The sequence below is a fragment of the Ambystoma mexicanum genome, chromosome 4q, assembly GCF_040938575.1.
Source record: "Ambystoma mexicanum isolate Mex_15411 chromosome 4q, UKY_AmexF1_1, whole genome shotgun sequence".
In the NCBI taxonomy this organism is placed as follows: Eukaryota; Metazoa; Chordata; class Amphibia; order Caudata; family Ambystomatidae; genus Ambystoma; species Ambystoma mexicanum.
In genome coordinates this window covers 727,782,710-727,805,926 of record NC_090928.1, presented here as the reverse complement: position 1 = coordinate 727,805,926, position 23,217 = coordinate 727,782,710, and the positions used below count along the sequence as shown (strand labels likewise).

Genomic DNA, 23,217 nt, shown 5'->3' with positions numbered 1-23,217 from the left:
AAACCAAAATCATGGTGTGGGGCAACACCAAGCTTCTCCCCCACCCTTTACCGTGGCCCACATCCATGGGCAATCCACCCACCACCTCAGCCACAGTAAAAAACCTTGGATGCACTCTAGACTCTGGCCTAACCCTCTCTCGCCAAATCAATAAGTCCTGCCATTACCACCTCAAAATTCTCAGATGCATTTTTCGTACCTCTCCTTTCATAACAGACCTGCTGCTGTTCAATCTATTGTGATGTAGAGACTGGACTATGCTAACTCCCTCTATCTCGGGGTTCGAGCATAGCGCCTCATTAAACTACAAAGAGCACAAAACACTGCAGCCAAAATGCTTCTAGCACTGGGCCCTAGAGACCACACCTCTCCAGCTCTCAGAACTCTCCACTGGCTCCCAGTTGGACGAAGGGCAACTTTCAAAACCCTATGCAGCACCCACCGAGCAGTGCACAAAACCGGCTCTCTATACCTACAGGACAAGCTTAAACCCTAAAACCCACTGCGCACTCTAAGATCAAGCTCCGCCCTCCTTTTAGTAATACCAAACACCAACTCAGTCAGGATAGGAGGATCCTCGTTCTCAGCCTTGGCCCCCACTCTATGAAACTTGCTTCCACCCCACATCCGACACACCGAAGACCACCTGTCCTTCCACAAATTACTGAAAATGTGTCTCTTCCCATAGGGAGTCGATGCATAGAGCAAATGTGATGAATAGTCACAGTAAACAGAAATCCAGGGTTGCTCGAACAGAGAAAATAAAAGAGCAAATGGAGTCGATGGAACAGATAGAGAGACTAAAATGGATAAAGTGAGTGAAACGGATAGAGTAAGTGAAACGGGTGGAATGGATGAAAAACAGACAAAGAGGCTGAAACCGATGGAGTGGTTGAAATCGTTAGAATGTTCAAAACGGACCGAGTGAACGAAACCGCCGGTGTGGATGAAACTTATGGAGTGGATGGAAATGATAGAACACATGGAGTAGATGGAACAGATGGAATGGATGGGACAGACAGAGTGGATGGAACAGATAAAATAGATGAAACAAATGGAGTGGATGCAACGGATGGAATGCATGGAACGAATGGAGTGGATGGAACGGATGAGGGGGATGGAACGGATGAGGGGGATAGAACAGATGAAATGTATGGAGTGGATGGAATGGATTAGATAGAACAGATGGAGTGGATGGAACAGATGGTGTGGATGGAACGGATAGAGTGGATGGAACGGATAGAGTGGATGGAACGGATAGAGTGGACGGAACGGATAGAGTGGACGGAACGGATAGAGTGGATGGAACGGATGAGGGGGACGGAACGGATGAGGGGGATAGAACAGAACAAATGGATAGGATGGTGTGGATGGAACAGATGGAGCGGATGGAACAGATGGAGCGGATGGAACGGGTGGATGGAATGGATGGAGTGGATGGAATGGATGGAGTGGATGGAATGGATGGAGTGGATGGAGTGGATGGAGCGGATGAAACGGATGAAACGGATGAAACGGATGAAACGGATGAAACGGATGGAGTGGATGGAGTGGATGGAGTGGATGGAGTGGATGGAAAGGATGAATTGGATGGAATGGATGGAGTGGATGGAAAGGATGAAGCGGATGGAACGGATGGAGTGGATTTAAAGGATGGAGTGGATGGAGTGGATGGAACAGATGGTGTGGATGGTACGGACGGAGCGGATGGAATGGACAGAACGGACGGAACGGGTGGAATGGGTGGAACGGTTGGAACGGATGTCTTGAATGGCATGGATGGTGCGGATGACACAGATGGCGCGGATATCACAGATGTGGATGGTCCAGATGTTATGGATGGTGCAGATGTCGCTGATGTTGTGGATGTCGCTGCTGTTACAGATGGCGCGGATGCTACAGATCTGGTGGATGCTAAGGTTGGTGCAGATGTCGGATGTGGTGCGAATGTTACAGATGTTGCAGATGGTGCGGACACCATGGATGGTACGGATGCCATGGATGGTGCGGATGCTACGGATGGTGCGGATGCTACGGACGGTGCGGATGCTTCCGATAGTGCAGATGCTGTGGATGGTCCTGATGTTGGGGATGCTGCAGCGGTTCGCGTGGATGTTACGGTTTGTGAGGAGGTTGCGGATGGTGTGAATGCTGCAGCAGATATAACAGATGGTACGTTTATTACGGTTGGTGCGGATGATAGGGATGGGGCGGATGTTACAGATGGGGCGGATGCTGCGGCAGATGCTGCGGATGTTGAAGATGGTACGGTTGGTGCGGATGATGCGAATGTTGCAGATGCAGCAGACGTTATGGATGCTGCAGACGTTGCGCATGTTGCAGATGTTGCAGATATTGCGGATGTTACGGTGATACTGATAGTGTGATTGGTGCGAATAGAAGCAACACCTATTCACCAAGACGTTACCAAATATCTGTATCTCCTATATATGCTATGTACTGTATCCTCATATTTATCTGTATCCCATATATACCCTATCCATCCTGTCGCTTTATATATGTATGTCGCTATGTACGTCCCCACTGTCCGGTTCACGTGCCTGGTCTCAGGCGCTTTACTGATAACCACCACATCACACTACTACGCTTACTCTCACCTATACACCATCATTCAACTACAACATAGCTATACCCAGATAATTCGGCCTAGCTGTTCACATATGATCATGACCCCACAAACACCTCACCACCCTAATAAAACACAGCTAGCTGAGCACATTCCTGCTAGCTTAGGTGTTTCTCAGGCCTAACGCAGACTGAACCCAGTCTGGGTGTCCACCCTCCAGACTGAACACATCCAACTGATTTCCTCAGCACCACACCTACCGATAAGAAGCAGCTATCATGCAAGAACCACACCAGCTGCACACAAATCCGGTGCGCCCACGCACTATAAGACACTCTCTCTCTCTACTGATTCGAACTACGGTTCCCGAGGGCGTTCAACCTACCAGCGCTTTGAGGTCATACCAATGATATATAAGGCGCTATATAAATGCCAAGTAACATAACATAACAATGTCCATCTTTGTCTCCTCCAAGAGGTGTGTTAAATATTCCATGTTATAAATGTCGCTCACTTTCTGCACCCATTCATCTTTCGTAGGCATCTTAGATCTCTTCCACCTTTGTGCAACACAACTCCTTGTCGCTACCAGAAGAATACGCTCCGTATGGCTTAGTTCCTGCTCCTCAATCTCTGAGTCCATCACCCCAAAGAGCATCATGAAAGGGGAGAATACTCGTCCTATCCTGTCTACTTCTTTAATCCATTAATAAACTCCCGCCAATACTTTTGCGTGTGAGCACAAGCCCACCACATGAGGTAATAATGCCCCCTCGGCTGGTGACAATTCCAACACTTGGAGCTCACCCCTCGGTATATTTTGGTCGGTTTGGCCAGGGTTTACTGCTCTATCATGACTGGGACGAAGAAATTGCTAATGGATATGATTATCCTGTGGAAAAGAGTCATATCGCTTTAAATCATGGCGTTCAAGATACTGGGACGAGTACATTAAAAGACGTACATCCAGAGAATGAAGAAAAAACCACAGAAGAGAGAGAGAGAATCACAGACCTAAGCTGGGGGAGGCACTGAGCTGCGTGATGGCTAACGAGGATGAGAACCCGGAACGCCACCAGTTTCAAAAGTACTGAAATCTTTCAAGTAAATCTTTTTGCCAGAGTTTGGATGGTAGACCAAATTTCCTTTCAATACAAAGCTACAATTGGAACATTGTAAACAAGGAAATGTACCACATTTGTTTGGACCTTGTCCTTTAGGTTTCATATCACTCCTTACAAGCCTGTCTTTTAAGTTCCTACTTCTTGTATATGCAAATAGCGTAAAATCTCTATATAAGTGTCCTAATGTGTTGTCTTCAGATAGAAAGTGCTTTTAGATACATATGCAAGGGTATAGGCCGATTTGACCGACAAAAAATGGTTGCAATGACCACAAGTTCTAAAAATGCTACCACCAAAGGTTCGAACACCAAAAGTTCGAACCTTTGGTGGTAGCATTGTAAAAAAAAACAGGGGCTGCGGGGGTGTCCTCCGCATCGCCCCGCTCACTATATTGTATGGTATAGTAAGTGCGGGCTGCGGGGGACACCCCCCAGCCTACCGTTTAAAAAAAAAAAAAAGAAAAGGACCCTGTGGCACCGGTTCCAGATCACGGAAGTGAAAGGGAACTGCTGCTGCAGGAACCCAGCGTGCAGATGAAGGTAAGTGGGGTTTGTTTATGTTGGGGGTGTGGGTGGGGGTGTGCTGAGGGTGTGGGTGGGGGGGTGTTATGGGTGTGTTTTGTGTGTGATTGTGAGTATGTTTGTGTGTTCGCATGAGAAAGGTGCAAACTTTTGGTAGTTCGCACCTTTCTCATTCGAACGTTTCGGCCGCAGTAGTTTCTACCGCAGCCAAATCACTTAGATTCTATACAAGTGCTTGCTCTGATCTTGTGGTTTCTTTGGATAGCAGACTTTCTCGTGGAAGTGTATGGGCTCTCCCTAATGATGAGTGAATCTCTGATTCATCATAACCTTTCACTCTAAACTTCTTAGCCATTTCTTTCATGAATGAGTTACATTCCTGTTCATCCTGCACTATTCTTTTTACTCTACGTAATTGTACAGTAAACATTTGATGGTGCTTGGAGGATGAAAGCTTAATCTATGAAGAAGATTATTGCGACCTGTAGGTTTGCAAAATAGCATGGTTTCTAAGCCATTAGGACATAAAAGTACTGTCACATCAAGGAAGGTACTGCTTGCCACAGTGAATTGAATCAGGTTATCAATGTTAAGATATTCACTAAAAAGCGTAAATTCCTTTTTAAATTTTTTTTTATTGTGTCATGACCAATTCTATGGTCGTTCACAAAGAAACCACAATCTACATAAAAAACATTTACATCTTACAAAATCCTTATGAATCATTCATATCTCCTATCACTTCTGATCAAGAATAAGAGAAAAAAGAAAGTCAATATCAAAATACAATTATTTCACATATTAAAATACAATGGTAACAAACAGCTCAAAAGCTATAAACTCTAACAAGGACATCAGAAATTCTTGGGATGCTTTGATATCTTCTGATGTAGTAGTAGCCACTCTACTTGCCCAAGATTGTGCAGAATAGATGTGTATAGACTGCGTGCATCAATGGTGAAAAGTAGGTCAGTGGGACAGATATGTAATGTTCCAGAGATGTTAAAAAAAGGTGTTGTGTCCTTTATATATGTGTTGGTCTGTTGAATCAATGGCTGTAGAAAAAAGTCTAAGTATTGTGGCGGTATGGAATGAGGAGTCTGACCAAACGGTTGCATAGTGGTTGTTATAAACCTTTAATTGTGAAAGAAACAAACCTATATATCACTAAATAGAAGTGGTTTCCCTATCGCAAACAAACTAAACTCGGGCAGCCATGAAGTCTGTGTAGTCCAACTCAAAAGTTCACCGTCCAAGTCCAATCTCCTATTCTATTCCTACCACTTAAACACAATCCCTAATCTGCGAAAAAGAGTTAATTCTAAAACCCAGGAGAGTGACCCCCCCTTCTCCTGGGTAGTCTTACAAGATGTTGCGTTCTCAAGCTCAGGACAAACAAAGGGAAGTTCCCAAGTCCACAACGAAAAGAAAAAAAGTTCCACGATTTCCAGGGGGGGCTCGGAGAATGACTCCCTTCTCCTACCATGCTCCCAGGTTCTTGGTAAGCCTCTTCCAGGCTATGTTATCTTTAATTTGTTTAACAACTCTTGTACTTTGCTCCAAGGGTGGCTTATGCTCTGTACTTTCTTTAACATCCACCCACTGGGACAATGAAGATGCTCCCAGAGCCCTCCTTGACTCTCTAGTACCTGTCATGATCTCTGCTTCCAAAAGGTCAGGGTTTTCCCAACTCCCTTGGAAGCAGATCCATAACCCAGGTTCCGAGTGCCAACCAGTCCCAATTGGGACCTTTTGGACCCAGTCCTGGCGCCAGTGGCACCAGGCTCATAAATATGCCCAGTCCCAGCGCTGGAAGCGCCGGGCTCATAATGCTTGGGTGGACTTACCTGCAGCAGACCATGCTGCTTACTTGCCTGCCAGTTGAGCCTCTGATCCTCTTCTGTTTGGAACTACTTTTCCTGTTGGGTGGGGCAGGAGCCACTCCCTAGATTCAGAACACTGGAACTCTTCTGGAAAGCAGGAACTCTTTTCTTACCTAGGCGTGGCTGTGGAAGGAGACACCTAAGCACTACAGGAGGCTATTTAAACCACACCCGATGGATGAATCTTGCTTTGCGTTATTCTGCATCCTCTGCAGCAGAACGCTCATCGTGTCTTCTGCATCTGATCCTGGGCCTAAGGAAAAAGGCTTACCATCCTGAATCCAGTCTTCAGCAACACCTATAAAGACAAGAAAGAACAGGTTAGCATTACGGTCTTCAGTGACAGCTCTTCACTTACCTGGTCCATCGGCTGTCACCAACGCCTCGCGCTGCATTCCGGCATCTGAAAGACAAAGGCTTACCTACTCTTCGTGCGCTCCCGAGGTCTTCACAGTGCATTCCGGCATCTGAAAGACAGAAGCTTACCAACTCTTTGCACGCTCCGGAGGCCTTCGGCGCTGCATCCCGCATCTGAAAGACAAAACAGGGTGCGTTTAAAGACATTGGGGAACTTTAATACTCACGTGCCATTACTCCTTTCCACATCTAACCCAGTGGGTATTCCGGCACCCTGCAGCCGCTCCGAACTTGTACCTGCAAAATAAAAAGACAGTTAGAGCGCATCGTGAAGCAGGCAACAAGCGCTTACTTACGTGCTTCCAGGCGCTTCTATTCATCACACGGGCTCCATCTTCAACTCACTTCAGCCCGTCATCCGCCATCGCCAGAACTCTGCAAAACAAGAAACATCATTACTAAAGACTTTAAAGACATTAGAATAATTACTCGAAACTTACCGTTCGTGCAGTAAACGACGGACAGCAGTCCTCTGAAGTCAAGAGGCCTGCTCCCCTTACCCAGTGAAGAAACTGGTTACAGCACCCTGCCCCGAGGCAGATGGAGAGCACGGCGTTCACTTACCTAAGACATCTTACCCTTCAAGTCAGACATACAGTGCACAGAGGTCCAGCCCAAAGAGCCAGCCGTGTGTTACACATCACCTTTGAAGATACGGTATACGCCCAGTCAAGACCGGCGCCTCTACGGGAATCAGGTGAGCGTTACAGAACGCAAAGCCTACCACAAAACTCCCGTCCAGGCGCTATGGAAACCTCGGATACCAACCAGCTAGCCCAGTTACTTGGGGAACTAAGGGCAGAAGTGCATGCAGCCCGTCAGGAAACGAACGCTCTAAGAAGGGAACTGATTATTTCCAAGGAGCGAACAGATGATCTCGCTAGACAATTGCTACAGTCACAAGCTGGACAGACCCCGTTACCCGCATCTGGGGGAAATCTTCCTTCTACATCCTCTATGAATCCAGTGCAGATCAACCTACCTGGGAATGTACCTCTGGCTCCGCCCGAACGATTTTCTGGTGACCCAAAGAGGTTTGCAGTATTTATCAATCAGTGCCGGTTGCATTTCTTATGCCGGCCAGCAGCCTTTCCAACTGATCAAGCTAAAGTAGCTTTCGTGCTTTCGTACCTTAGTGGCAATGCGGCAGACTGGTCGATCCCTCTAGTAAATCAAGATGATCCGGTCCTCCATGATTTTCAAGCTTTTCAGCTCAGTATGGAAAAACTGTTCGCAAGACATTCACAGGGGCAGGCCTTGGACAATGAGCTTCTTTCGTTGCGACAAGGTAATCAAGACCTTTTGGCTTATATTGCGTCTTTCAACAGACTGATAGTGGAAACTCAATGGCCTGAGGACAAAAGGATTACGCTGTTTTATAGAGGTCTACGTGGAGAGCTCAAAGATGTGTTAGCCCAAGTAGTGAATCCCCCACAAGATTGTTCGGACTATATAGACTTAGTCGTTCAAATAGATCACAGACTGCAGAACAGGAAGGCCGATCGTTCCAAGTTTGATGCTCGAGTATTTTCCAAACCGCCAACTCCTTCCAAAGGAGTAGACTCCGGGGAACCCATGCAAATAGGGGGTCTGAAAGGTCCTCTAACACAAAAGGAGCGGGAAAGGAGAAAACAGTTGCAATTATGCCTCTATTGCGGAAACTCAGGGCACTTTCTTCGAGACTGTCCGGTGAAACCTGCCAAGAAGGCAGTAGGAGCTGCAGTTACCAAAGTTACAAACTCTGAGCAGGGAAACGACCTCGCCCGACAAGAATAGAGGTCCTCTTGCCGAGCGTGAAAACCAGTTCCGTGACCTCGCATTTCGTGATACCTATGGTCCTCATTAGCCCTGATAATCCGGATCGATTACATGCAATTGAAGCTTACGTCGACAGCGGTGCCATCGGCAATTATGTGGATCATGAAATGGTTTTGAGGATGAATCTAACTCTTTGTCCTAAGGCTGTAAAGGACGTCATTACTACGGTGGATGGTACGGAGATAGCCTCCGGGCCAGTAACGCATACCACTCAAGAGGTGACGCTGGTAAGTCAAGATGGACACCATGAGAAGATCGTGTTCGATGTGATCAAGGCCCCTCAGTTTCAGATTATTCTAGGAATACCTTGGTTAGAGAAACACAATCCTCTGATCGATTGGCGAGCAAGAACGGTCCAGTTTCCAGAATGTTTCTCTACTTGTCACCCTCCACCTGGTGTTGCACTGGCAGCAATTTCTTCAGAGACTCCCCAGTTACCTCCCGAATACCTAGAATACCAAGATGTTTTCCGGAAGGATCAGGCTAACTCTCTACCTCCTCATAGGTCTTATGACTGCCAGATAGACCTGATACCTGGATCTACTCCTCCTTGTAGTAGAATGTATGCCCTCACCGAGCCTGAGAACCTTCACCTTCGACAATACCTGGATCAATACCTGGCAAATGGGTTTATTCGTCCTTCCAAGTCCCCTGCTTCTTCAGCTTTGTTCTTCGTTCCAAAAAAGGAAGGAGACCTTAGAACTTGTATAGATTATCGCTCCCTGAACCAGATCACCGTTAAGAATAGATATCCGTTACCTTTGATCCCTGAACTCCTGGACCAAGTCAGAAAAGCATGCATATATACAAAGCTGGATCTTAGAGGAGCTTACCACTTGGTACGAGTAAAAGAGGGCGATGAATGGAAGACGGCCTTCCGCACCAAGTATGGGCTATTTGAATATCAGGTCATGCCCTTCGGACTTTGCAATGCCCCGGCCGCCTTTCAATATTTTATGAACGATGTCCTCAGAGAGCTCATAGATGTGTGTGTTGTTGTTTACATTGACGACATCCTCGTTTATTCTTCATCGGAATCTGAACATCGGAAACACGTGAAAATGGTCCTCGAAAGATTGCGTCAACACAAACTTTTCGCTAAGTTGGAAAAATGTGTTTTCAACGTGACTGAAGTTGAATTCTTGGGATTCATATTATCACCTGGCGGAGTGCGTATGGATTCAATGAAGGTCGATGCAGTTCTCAAATGGCCATCACCATCCTCCGTAAAAGGTGTGCAAAGCATGTTAGGCTTCGCTAACTTTTACCGCAGGTTTATCCCCGAATTCTCTCGAATAGTCCAGCCCATCACTGCCTTGTTAAAAAAAAAAAAACGTTTTGAATGGTCTACCGAGGCGGAACAGGCTTTCCAGGATTTGAAGACTAAATTTATCTCTGCACCAATCTTAAAACACCCTCGCCCCGAACTCCCCTACATCGTGGAAACTGATGCTTCAAGCCTTGCCATGGGGGCAGTTCTATCACAAAAGGACCCGGTAACCAATCAGTTGCATCCCGTGGCATTTTGGTCCCGCAAATTCTCGCCTCCTGAAATCAATTACACGATTACTGACAAGGAACTTCTGGCTATCAAGTCTGCCTTTAAGGCTTGGCGGCATTATCTGCTGGGGGCCCGACACACCGTTACTGTGATTACGGATCACCGAAACCTGCAATATTTGAAAACCGCAAAAGCCCAATCCTCTAGACAACTCCGTTGGGCATTATTCTTTGCTGAGTTTGACTTCATAATTACCTATCGACCTGGTACAAAGAACGGTAAAGCTGATGCCCTTTCTCGGATGGGAGTGGAAGAACACTTGATCAACCCTAAACCTGTACCAATCATTCCCGAACAAAGAATTCTGGGTGTAATCGCCACAGAATCCATAGAGGAAGTTAAGGATAAAGCCAGGCAACTTGTAACTCCAGCAGACATACAGAATTGGCATCTGCAGGGGAAGGACTTTGCAGTAAAGGACAACTTATTGTATTTCCAAGAACGATTATACCTACCCAGCACAGATTTACAGAAAAAAGTAATCTCTTGTTATCACGATTCTTTAATGGAAGGACATCCCGGTATGGCCAAGACCTCAGAAAAGATCAAGCGCTACTTCTGGTGGCCGTCTTGGAAAAAAGATATCAGAGACTTTATAAGGTCCTGTGGAGTATGCGCCCAAAACAAGAGTCAAAAGGAAAGACCAGCAGGCCTCTTACGCCCTATTGACATCCCACCTCGCCCTTGGCATACGCTTTCTATGGACTTCATCACCGATCTACCTCCATGCTCTGGATACAATACGATTCTAGTAATCGTGGACTTATTCTCCAAGATGGCGCATTTCATTCCGCTCAAAGGCTTGCCAACAGCAGCAACTCTGGCCCGAGAATTTCTCGAAAACATCGTCCGACTGCACGGTTTTCCTTCGGTTCTAATTTCGGATCGAGGTAGTCAATTTATTTCTCATTTTTGGCAAAGTTGCTGTTGGTCGGCTCAAATTGATGTGAGACTATCGACCAGTCACCACCCTCAGACCGACGGACAAACCGAGAGGACCAATCAAACTCTGGAACAGTATTTACGCTGCATGCTGCAACAAACTGAAAAAACTTGGAAAGACATCCTTTGGATAGCCGAATATGCCTACAATAACTCTGTCCATTCGGGAACTGGGAAAACCCCGTTTTTTCTTTTGTACGGCAGTCACCCTCGAACCTCGGAGTTGGATCCCCTCCAAGATCTTGAAACACCAGCAGTAGACTACCTGCATTCTACAATCACCCAAGCCTTTAAGGAAGCTGTTTCTCACCTTCAAAGGGCTAAAGAACAATACAAGAAAGAAGCAGATCAACATCGGAAGGAAGCCCCTCAATATTAAGTAGGGGATCAAGTCTGGTTATCCACCAAATATCTACCTCTAAAAGGGCCACGCACATTCAACCCAAGATACCTTGGTCCCTATTCCATCACTACCATAGTAAACCCATTAGCGGTCAAGTTGGACTTGCCCCCGCACATGAAGATACATCCGGTCTTCCACGTCTCTCTATTAAAACCTGTGCAACCTCAAACCCGACTAACTAAATCTCCAAAACCTATCCTAGTTGATGGAGAACTCGAGTTTGAAGTCAAAAGCATTCTGGACTCCAAGATCTCCAAATCTAAACTATTTTACCTAATTGACTGGAAAGGCTACGGCCCCCAAGAGAGATCCTGGGAACCTGCTGAATATGTCCACGCTCCTCGCCTAATCAAAAGATTTCACGGAACATTTCCTGACAAGCCAAAACCCCCGGAGGAGCTCGGTTTGGGAGGGGCCTTGAGGGGGGGTACTGTCATGATCTCTGCTTCCAAAAGGTCAGGGTTTTCCCAATTCCCTTGGAAGCAGATCCATAACCCAGGTTCCGAGTGCCAACCAGTCCCAATTGGGACCTTTTGGACCCAGTCCTGGCGCCAGTGGCACCAGGCTCATAAATATGCCCAGTCCCAGCGCTGGAAGCGCCGGGCTCATAATGCTTGGGTGGACTTACCTGCAGCAGACCATGCTGCTTACTTGCCTGCCAGTTGAGCCTCTGATCCTCTTCTGTTTGGAACTACTTTTCCTGTTGGGTGGGGCAGGAGCCACTCCCTAGATTCAGAACACTGGAACTCTTCTGGAAAGCAGGAACTCTTTTCTTACCTAGGCGTGGCTGTGGAAGGAGACACCTAAGCACTACAGGAGGCTATTTAAACCACACCCGATGGATGAATCTTGCTTTGCGTTATTCTGCATCCTCTGCAGCAGAACGCTCATCGTGTCTTCTGCATCTGATCCTGGGCCTAAGGAAAAAGGCTTACCATCCTGAATCCAGTCTTCAGCAACACCTATAAAGACAAGAAAGAACAGGCTAGCATTACGGTCTTCAGTGACAGCTCTTCACTTACCTGGTCCATCGGCTGTCACCAACGCCTCGCACTGCATTCCGGCATCTGAAAGACAAAGGCTTACCTACTCTTCGTGCGCTCCGGAGGTCTTCACACTGCATTCCGGCATCTGAAAGACAGAAGCTTACCAACTCTTTGCACGCTCCGGAGGCCTTCGGCGCTGCATCCCGCATCTGAAAGACAAAACAGGGTGCGTTTAAAGACATTGGGGAACTTTAATACTCACGTGCCATTACTCCTTTCCACATCTAACCCAGTGGGTATTCCGGCACCCTGCAGCCGCTCCGAACTTGTACCTGCAAAATAAAAAGACAGTTAGAGCGCATCGTGAAGCAGGCAACAAGCGCTTACTTACGTGCTTCCAGGCGCTTCTATTCATCACACGGGCTCCATCTTCAACTCACTTCAGCCCGTCATCCGCCATCGCCGGAACTCTGCAAAACAAGAAACATCATTACTAAAGACTTTAAAGACATTAGAATAATTACTCGAAACTTACCGTTCGTGCAGTAAACGACGGACAGCAGTCCTCTGAAGTCAAGAGGCCTGCTCCCCTTATCCAGTGAAGAAACTGGTTACAGCACCCTGCCCCGAGGCAGATGGAGAGCACGGCGTTCACTTACCTAAGACATCTTACCCTTCAAGTCAGACATACAGTGCACAGAGGTCCAGCCCAAAGAGCCAGCCGTGTGTTACACATCACCTTTGAAGATACGGTATACGCCCAGTCAAGACCGGCGCCTCTACGGGAATCAGGTGAGCGTTACAGTACCACAGTCTTGTGGAACTGGCCAGGGAATTGCCTCACAACATACTTCACTAATTTCTCTTCTTCCATTTTTTCTTCTGCTTTTCGACTCACAGCCTCAAACTCTCCTAACCCCCTCCTGGACGTACTCTTATTCCAGTTAAATTCTCTCGAGGAATGCTTCACCGGTTTTGCAAGGGGCCATGGGTTAATTCTTCCACCTTCTACTTCTTTCTGTAGGCCTGCGTGTCTTCATGGCCGGGTAATGCTGGCGGTCTCTACCAGTACAGGTCATGCCAACACCACAGTTTCTCGAGCTCCACATACATTTGCCTACGGAGCTCTGTGGTAGGCGAGAGTAGGCGGTCTCGGGGCAGTTCTCGGACCACAAGGTCCACCCACGACAGGTCATGCCACCACCTCTCAGTTTCTCTACTTCAAGTGCGCCGGCTCTCAGCTGACTTGTAAGACACAGTCCAGGCGTACCACTGCTTTTCTCTGGTACACTGGAGAGCTGCCTCACTGTAGTCTCCCGAAGACCAGTTTCAACCTCCCAGGCTTCTCAACATCATCCTTGCTTGCTGGGTTCTCCTTCCAGATTCAGAACATAGCAAAGTCCTTCTTTCCCTGAGCGTATCCAGGTCGTCTCTCGGGTCCCGATTATACAAGAATTCGAAAGGGGCGAACCCGAAGAAGCTTGCAGGGACTTACGGATGGCAAAAATGGCCCACGGCACCAGTATATAACAGTTTCGGCCATCGACCTCAACCAACTTCTTAAGAATCTTCTTTAGGGTTTGATTAAATTGCTCCACCAACCCATCCGTCTGTGGGTGGTACACAGAGTTATGCAGCGATGTGGAGGATTTGTTTCACTTCCACCATGAGTTTTGACATAAACGTACTCCCCTGACTGGTAAGGGGAGTAATTCCTTTGGGAAACCCCACCGGGACAAGAAAGGAATCAAATACTTCAGTATTTTTTGAGAGGTATTACTTTTCATGGGAAATGCTTCAGGGTAACGGGTTGCATAATCAACGATTACCAAGATGTATTTGTTTCCTAAAAGGAATGGTTCCAAAGGGCCGACAATATCCATCCCTATCCTTGAGAAAGGGACCTTGATAATTGGAAGGGGCTGTAATGGGGCAGTGGGCATATTGGCTGCCTTCTGACATATTGTGCATGTGGCAACAAAGTTCTTAACATCCGCATTTACAGCCGGCCAGTAGAGCCTTAGTATTATTTTGTTCTGGGATTTCGTCATGCCCAGGTGTCGGGAGGTCAGATGGTCATGTTTTAATATGGGGTCATTCCGTTTTGCGGATGCAATGTCAGGGATTACTTCACTGTCATCATCCACTGGCCCAAGCATTTCTACAGCAACAAGTGTATCTTTTTTTTAACCGATGGTGTAGCTTCAATGAGGAGAGGTTTGTCAGCTTCCCCAAAACTCTTGTCACTCCTCTCCATGATCTCATGTTCCTGTACCTCAAGGCGTTTGGGAAAAAGTGTAGCCTTCAATATATCCTGTGTTATTTTCTCCCCAACCTTTTACATGGTAGGTTTTCTTTCCATTATTATGGAGCAGAATTTGTATATCTCCTCGATAGTCTGGGTCGATTAGTCCCTCTACCACATCAAGACCATGTCTCCAGGCTACGGATATTCGATTCGAGCCAGACATAGGTGCCTTTTGGTGGGGACAAGATCAACCCTGTGGGTATTAGTTGACATTCCCAGATATCCACGATGATGTTCTGACTACTACAAAAATGAAATCCGATGGACCCAGGAGTTGCTACTGTGGGCTTGGAAGCTTTTGAGCTCAGTTATGTAAATTTAAGGGTACCCCAATTTATGTACGTTGGGCAGAACTCCACTACTGACAACATTTGTGGTGGCATGGAATGAGGAGTCTGACCAAACTGTGGCATAGTGGTTGTAATTATTTGTGAAAGAAACACACTTATCTATGCCTAACTTGAGGTGGTTTCCCTACCTCAAATAAACTAAACTCAGCAGTCAGGAAGTCTGTGTCTACTATTCTATCCCTAGCACTTAAACACAAATCCTAATCTAAGAAAAGAGTTATTTCTAAAACCCAGGAGAGTGGCTCCCTTCTCCTTGGTATGAGTTTCTCAAGATGCTGCGTTCTCAAGCTCAGGAAATGTTCCAAGGTTCACAAACAAATGAAAGTTCCCAAGTTCACAGCAAAAAGAAACAACGTTCCACAATTTCCAGGTGGAGCTAGGAGAATGACTCCCTTCTCCTAGCGTGCTCCCCAGTTCTTGGTAAGCTTCTTCCAGGCTATTTTATCTTTAATTGGTTTAATAACTCTTGTACTTCCCTCCAAAGGTTTCTTCCGCTCTCTACTTTCTTTAACTTGCCCCCGCTAGGACGATGAAGAGGTTCACTGAGTCCTCCTCGACTCTCTAGCACTACAGTCTTGTGAAACTAGCCAGGGAATTGCCTCAAAATGTGCTTCACTACTTTCTATTCTTCTTCTACTACTACTTCTCGACTCTCAGTCTCAAACTCTCCTGGCCCCCTCCCGGACTTACTCTTATTCCTGTTTGCTTCTTACGGGGAATGCTTCACTGGTTTTACCAAGGGCTGCGGGTTTGTTCTTCCACCTTCTCCTTCTGCTTCTCTCCGTAGGCCCACTTGTCTTCACAGCCAGGTACTGCTGGAGGTCCCAGCGCGAGTTCCAGACCGAACGATCCACCCGATACAGGTCACGTCACCACCACATTTTCTTGTGCTCCACATACATTCACCTAAGTGGCTCTGCGGTAGGCCAGTGTAGGCAGTCTCGGTGCAGTTCTTGGACCGCATGGTCCACTAACGACAGGTCACGCCTCCACCTCTAGGTTTCTCTACATTAAGTATGCCAGCTCTGTGAGAAACCAAAGGGTGTCTCACCCGCTAGTCCTCGGGGACTTGTCATCCATGTGGCCAGGACACAGCCATCGCTTTTGGATCCAGTTCCTGGGGGTGGACTAGTGTAGGAGGATCACTCGGTGAGGGGTGTTCGGGGAGTGGGAGTGAGGCAGCCGATGGTGAGACGCGGTATTCCCCCCTTTTTTGTTCACCTAACCTATGCTATTTTTTAGGATTGTCTGAAGTCCGAACCCCCCCCTTTTTACACAAACACTGGGCTGAGGAAGATGGTGACAGAGTAACAAGACTAACTCTTATACATCGTACTGTACATGTCCGTTAATCGGGCCAGGCAAAGTCAGGCACTTGACTTTAAGTGCATACACCTAATACCAAATAGCTCTCCTCACACTGATAAAAGGCAGAACCAAGACACACTCTGAGCAAGACGGGACACGAGTATGAGCAGAACTTCCAGGGCGAAGGCAAACCTACTGGAGCAGAGTGGCGAATCAAGGGATGAGAGCAGCGGGTGGAAACCTCTAAAAGTTCCCTAGTAGAGGTCGTTGCCACAGACAGGCCGCAAAAAAGAAGTGGAGAAGGCCAGATCCCATAAGTGAAGGCTGAATCCTGTTTCAAGGACGGCACCCACCCTCCCAGGTGAACAGCACAGTTGGGGAGGCGAGGCCAAGCCTGTGGTACTAAACTTGACTCGTGAATTAGAAATTGTAAAACCAAGAAACAAATGCACACAGCCGGTGAGTTGGGAACCGACCTGAGAGACTGGTGTGTGTTAAAGAATTTTGAAGTGGCAACATTACATCGCAAGTGAAGGCTGCACACTTGTGGATGAAACGTGAAGAAAGGCAGACCTGTGAGTGAACCTTGAAGTAAAGATAGCTGTGGAATCAATGATACTGAGTAACGGAGTGGTTGAGCGAAAGGAAGTAGCCCACTTGAAATTCTCTGTGAAAGGTGCATTGTTTGTAATGATAAAGCGAATGAATTGCAAAAGCAAAGAAAGCAAGATTAACTTCTAGAGAAGGGGAGAGTGGAAGTTGAACCTTGAACTTTTAGTTGAAGTGGTCCGGCGGGGGTATGTAAAGAAAGCCACGCACGTTTGAAAGTCTTCTACATCCAAAAGCGGTCAGAGCCCGGCTGAGGGAGACCCGAAGTGTAATACGCTTGGGGAAGGGAGCCCCCAGGCAAGTTTTGTTGCACTTTGTGTTTGAAGAGGTCTGAGCCAGACAGAGGGGGACCTACGTGAACTTTGTTTTGAAACATTATTTGGAGGTCTGAAAGAGAGACTTTAACGTGGAAGGCTAGGCGGGCCTCGTTCCATGTTTTGGAACTATTTATTGTACTGAAAACCTGAGCCAGAGCGTGTCATCCTGCCTACAAGAACCGCCTTACTCTGTGTGGTCTTATGTGAGGAGGAGAGATTAATAGTTGAAAATAGACAGGCTGGTAGGATGACAAAACATTTTCTACACATGTTTTACCCGAATGGTTATTATGTAGATTTGTTTAATACGCACGTAGATACTTTTGTTATTTATCTACGCTTTCTAGAGTTTGGTCCCTGAATATGGACTCAAGTCTTGAATGCACTGGACCTGATTGTTTGCCTCTATGTCTGGAATAAACATATCATCTTAAACTATTATTGACATTAGTTTATTCTCCACTAGAATTTTCTGATTCATGATTTAAGCTGATTTAGGAATGTGATAAAAGAGAAGTAAATTAAATTGAGTCTACTGTCATAGACACATGAGGCCCTTCCAACCTTCTTGCTTGTATAACCAAGAAACAGTTTGTACAAGTTAACTCTGGTGCCCAATACAAGGGGGGCCTTTTAGGGATAGGACCACATACTGGCATTACCACATTAAGCATCTTTAAATTAAAAATAACCAGCGGGGCCCACTCAGCTAGCTTCATTCTTAGTTGTTGCCATGCCACAAACAGGCAAAGCTTATATGTAAAGAAGTCAAAAGGCTGTCTAAGGAATACAATTATCAGAATTTAGATCAGAGGTTCAGGCAGTTAAAATGCCACCTCTACATACATGGCGTTCGTATCCCGGCAGCTGTCAGGGATGCCCAGATGACTCCGAACCTGGTATGTGCCACCGCAAAGCTGGTGCATCAGATGTCTCTAGACCGGTTACATCAACGCACATGTGCACACTATAATTTGGTCCGAGTATTATGAAAACAGGTTTTGATTAGCAGACCTACCTTCGTAATTATTTTATGTTAACGTAAAATCAAAAAAAGCTCGAGCTATCTCACCCGTACCAGATTAATTCGGTCAGTTTTCATAAACGTTTCATGCCTTAAAATAAGTGTTGGAACCAAAATATTGATTTAACAAGAGGATCTGGAAGGCAAAAGCAAGCTGAGCTGTTAGCACTTGTGTATGTCACACATAGGCACACAAAGTCCTTTGTCAACACTGAAAAGCACACATTTACAGTTAGGGTCCAGCAGGGTTACAAGCCCAACAAGGAGAAGTAGTTGTAGAAGTCCAGGCAGGAGACTAGGAGGCAACCCTAACATGAATTTGAAATTCTCACTTTTGCATGCATGATTGGTATTTAAACACAAAAATAATTTCAACATATGATTTCACCTCTCGTATGATAAACCTGCCATCTTACTAGGACTAACTTTCTGGGAACATTATGGTATGAGCGGTTTACCTTTAAGATTCAGCCAGTCCCACAAACAAGATACATTACAGTAACTGTTCTGTCAATTCATGTCTATGCAGGGGTGAAGGATATCAGAGCTGATGTTCTCCCGCCCCTTTCAGTGCTCTGCACCAAACACCTTATGTTCCAGCTAGTGGGTTGTACAACTCCCTCTTTTATCTGCATTAAGCAGCTGGTTTGCTCATATGGGGGTCTAGAACAGTTACATACAGTGCATGTTGATTCATTAATATAATTTCTCCACAACGCTAACATACTTACCAATATACTATTGTCAGTAGTCCAAACAGAGGGGGGAGGTTCGTGTAAACTTGCACAGACAATAATACGGTCAGGAAATACGCGTAGCCCTGTAGAAGGTGAAAGAGATATTTACATGTACCTAAATATTAATGACACTCCACATGTATTACACATTTTAGAATTTGCAAACAAATATTTTCCATGCAGTTTACAGATTAATCATTTAAAATCATCACCGACTAGATGTTTCCTAGAGAATTTAAAATCAGCCATGTTTAAAAAGACCATTGCCTGTTTCCATTTAAAATAAAGTAGTACAAAGTCATATGTACATTCTGTAATTCATAGTTAAAATGAATGCATAACTTTGCATGTCCTTTATTTTTTCCTCAATTTTCCTGAATGTCTCTACTAAGAAACCATGGAGGGCGATTATAACCGATACACTATCGCCGCACATTAAACGCTCCCAAAAGGTCTCCCCTAGATTGTTTGTTTGGTCAGGGACTAGAAGATGATTTAGAAGAAAAAAAGAAATATATGGGATACATTACTCACCGTAATCGTATTTCTGATTCTTGTATCTGCTTAGATTCACATGCTGTGTATAGGCCGACATCTAGTGGAAGCTGCGGAGTATTACAGTTTTTTTTTCGAAACTCGAAAATGGGCGTCGACACAGGGCGTGCCAGTAATACTATCCCTAGTGTGACGTCCACTGTACCCAAGATCCCTCACGCATCTAGGATCCTCAGATTGTATTTTTTCTGACATGAGGTAGCATGAGGAGTAGCGTGAGTACAGATAATCCAAGCAGATAGACAGAAAGGTAAGACTACAAGCCATCATGTGCCTTCTCTCAGAGGGGAGGAAGGGTGGGTTGCATGTGAATCTAAGCAGATACAAGCATCAGAAATACGATTACGGTGAGTAATGTATCCCTTCTGAGGCTTGTGGAATCTGCTTAGATCACATGCTGTGCATAGATTAGCGAGCAGTACCTGAAGAAGGAGGTGGGATGTGAGAAGGGTCATGCGCAAATAAGTGTCTTAGAACCGCTTGTCCCACTTGTGTATCTGCGGGTGGAAGTCGTCTTCGTCTTCCGACGATCGAACTTCTGTTAGCCTAGGGAGCGAGGCACTCTTGGCAAGAGTGGATGATTGCCTGGAGTCATGCGGCGATCTTGATCGAGAGCGCCCAGAGGACACCGAATCGGACCGTTCTGTTTGTGCCTCTTTCCGAGAACTCGACGTCGTCGAGTCTCGGTTGGACTTAGTGTGTTTAGTGTGTGTAGTATGTGAAGCGCTTGTGTCGCCGGGGGTCTTCCCCATAGCCGCCCTGCCGGACGACCTTCCGAGGTCGGGGACCTGCGCTCGGCTGTCTTTCGACGCCGTAATGCCCTCGCCGTCCGAAAGTACGGCGTCGCTGAAGGCGCCCTCCGCTGCCATGACTGCCTGCCTGGCGTGGTGGGCCCAACGCTTCGTCGAACGGTCCTTAAGTGTCTTAGGTTTAAACCTACTACACGCTCTGCAGTTCGCTTCGGGGTGGTCCCTCGGCAAGCAGAGATTGCACGTGGCGTGCCTGTCGACCCAAGGGTATTTGCGATTGCACTTGGGGCAGAATTGAAAAGGGGTACCCCTCCATACGCACCTTGAGGCAGCGGGCTGTTAAGTGTAGGAAAAGTATAAGGTGTACCTATATACCAAGAGTGTAGAGTATGTACCACCCCCCACTCTCCCTACTTGCAGGGCCGAGGCCAGAGGCCTTCCAAGGCCCGGGCCGAGGCCAGCGGCCTTCCGAGGCCCAAATCCGTCGTGCAGCAGCCGACGGTCGATTTCTTCTCCAGCCGGCGTCGAGTGTCGAAGTTCGACGTTGGGGTGGGGAAGGATGTCAATAGATTAATATTTTAAATTTTTAGCAAAAGTATGGCTAAGGCCAGGGGACCCCACAAAATGCTTCCGACCAGTATGGCGGAAAAAAACAATCTGAGGATCCTAGACGCGGGAGGGATCTTGGGTACAGTGGACGTCACACTAGGGATAGTATTACTGGCACGCCCTGTGTCGACGCCCATTTTCGAGTTTCGAAAAACAAACTGTAATACTCCGCAGCTTCCACTAGATGTCGGCCTATGCACAGCATGTGATCTAAGCAGATTCCACAAGCCTCAGAAATATATATATAGTTCATATTTTGTTACTAGGGAACAAGGAACAGGTAAATCAATTTGGGGAAATGTTCCCTTTTTCTACGGAACTTGGCATATTCACTGTATGATTAATATCGAGATAAATCATCTACTGTTGTACACCAATCCTTTGTAAATAGTTCATTTTTTGCATTGGATGGCGTGGAGGACAGTTCCTCTTCTGAGGAATTAATGGACTCCAGGATGTCCCTGCAGTTCGGTTCAAACACATTTGCTGACAGTACGGATTGGTTTGTTAACAGTTCGCCCAGGTCCTCGTATAGAGAGCTGTTAGGAGGGGAGATCATCATTTGATAATTTGACAGTTGCCTCCATTGGGTCCTTGCCTGAAGAGAGATCACCCCCAGCTAATGGTGAAGTATTATGTCAGGAATAGAGTTGGAGAGGCCCAAGACTTCTTTCCATACAACCCCCTGAATAGTATTTAGGTTTGTGACCAGGTCAAGAGTTGTCAAATCTAGCAAATACAAAATGAAAGGCTCCACCTTAGCTAATAATAATTAGTGACTGGAAGAAAGAAGAATTTACAGAGGCTGGACATCAATCTTTTCATCTGGTATATTAAAGACCTAGATGTTGCTCTAAGGCAGATCTTACTTTTTGCCAGTGAACGGGTGTTTGTAAGATCGTGCTCTAGGTATTGCATTGAGGCTACCCTCTCCAGAATCTGTTCTTCCACCTTCCATGTTATTATTTTTGGTTTTGCCTTGTTGGAGAAGATAATAATCTTGGATTTCTCTCCATTAACCAAGAGGTTATTACTGGAATAAGTGTAGAATAGGTTGAGTTTTCTATAGAGACTTTCTAGGTCACTGATGTAAACATTAAAGAGGGTGGGTGCTAAGACGCAGCCTTGTCTTAACCGTCAAAGGTCTGTACAGGTCCCGACACCACACCCTCTTTTGTCAGCTTAATCCTAACAGACGCGTGCCTGTGAAGACTAGCCATTAGTTGCGCTTGTTTCAGAGGAACAGACCATCCCTGCAGCCTGTTCCATAAAAGAGATCTATTTACTCTATCAAAAGCGCTGCTCATGTCTAGGGAGGCCATGCAGATAGTGCCTAAAGCCCATTTTTCACTGATTTCAGCAGGTGTCCCATAATTGGAGCATTAAGGACAGTTCCCATGTCGGCTCTAAAACCAACTTGGCAATGATTCTGCACCCCTGATGTGCTAGTGAGGCGTTCAGATCTCCCAAAAGAAGGAAAAAAGAATATCTTGCTGGCTGCATCGAGGAGTGCAACGGGCCTGTAGTTATTAAACTAGTTGGCCGAACCCATTTTTAAATCGGTATAATGATGGATTAATGCCAGGAACGGGGAAATATATGGGTGGCATATATGGAAGAGAATAATGTGTCTAAGGGACCCACCCAAGCCTTAGGGTCGGTTTTGAGCAAAACAGGAGCCAAACCATCAGGACCAGGTGCCCTGGAGGCTTTGGCCCTAAATATCGCCCACAAAATATCTTCCTCCTCCCAGGGATAAAGTCTCAGTTCCAGAGGACCCGTCAATCTTGGGTCCTCCAGAACAGGAACTTTCGGTGTTGCAGACCTTGCGAAATAATAGTCAATCCAAGTAGATTCTTTGATCAAACATTTCAGAGTGGGTTTAACTGGGGCTACCCTGGAACCAACTGTAGCTCAAAATTCATTCTGCGGTATTACAGTATGTTAGCTGTTTAAGAATAGTTTGATTGTCTTGATGGGCATATGAGCTTTAATTCTTTTAACAGTGTTCTTATAGCTCTGTAATATGCGTCACTTTCCCTGTAAATAAGCTTCCGCCGTCTCATAATTAGTTTGAAGATGTCTCAGACATAATCTCTTTAGTTTTTTTGCCTTTACCAGACCATTGTTGTAGACATGACTGTGTGTCTTAGAATGTCAAAGCTTTCCTTTATCCGACAGGGATGTTAAGTTCTGCATGGTAGTCACGTTGAAATTGACTTTTCTAAATAAGTTCCAGCTGTTGCCGCCCAGTAGTTTTTCTACATTGATTTTAATTTGCTGAATGAGTAGTCACGGCACAAACTTATGTTCCGTTAATCATCCCCTGTCAGTAGAGAGGGCAGCCAAGAATCGAGCAGTCATGTACATTTTCCCCTCCACATCTAGCCTTAGTTGGAAAGTCGCGTG

At 46.2% G+C, this 23,217-nt stretch overlaps 1 protein-coding gene across 3 annotated transcripts in view; it reads right to left on the bottom strand.

The window, feature by feature from the left end:
* SLX4IP (SLX4 interacting protein) overlaps nt 1-23,217 on the bottom strand; it is a 1,704,175-nt gene that overhangs the window by 332,474 nt on the left and 1,348,484 nt on the right. For all 3 annotated transcript variants that reach the window (XM_069608327.1, XM_069608325.1, XM_069608326.1), the window contains exon 6: nt 18,890-18,978. In XM_069608327.1, the coding sequence (XP_069464428.1) occupies nt 18,890-18,978 (89 nt within the window). The remainder of the gene's footprint in view (nt 1-18,889; nt 18,979-23,217) is intronic.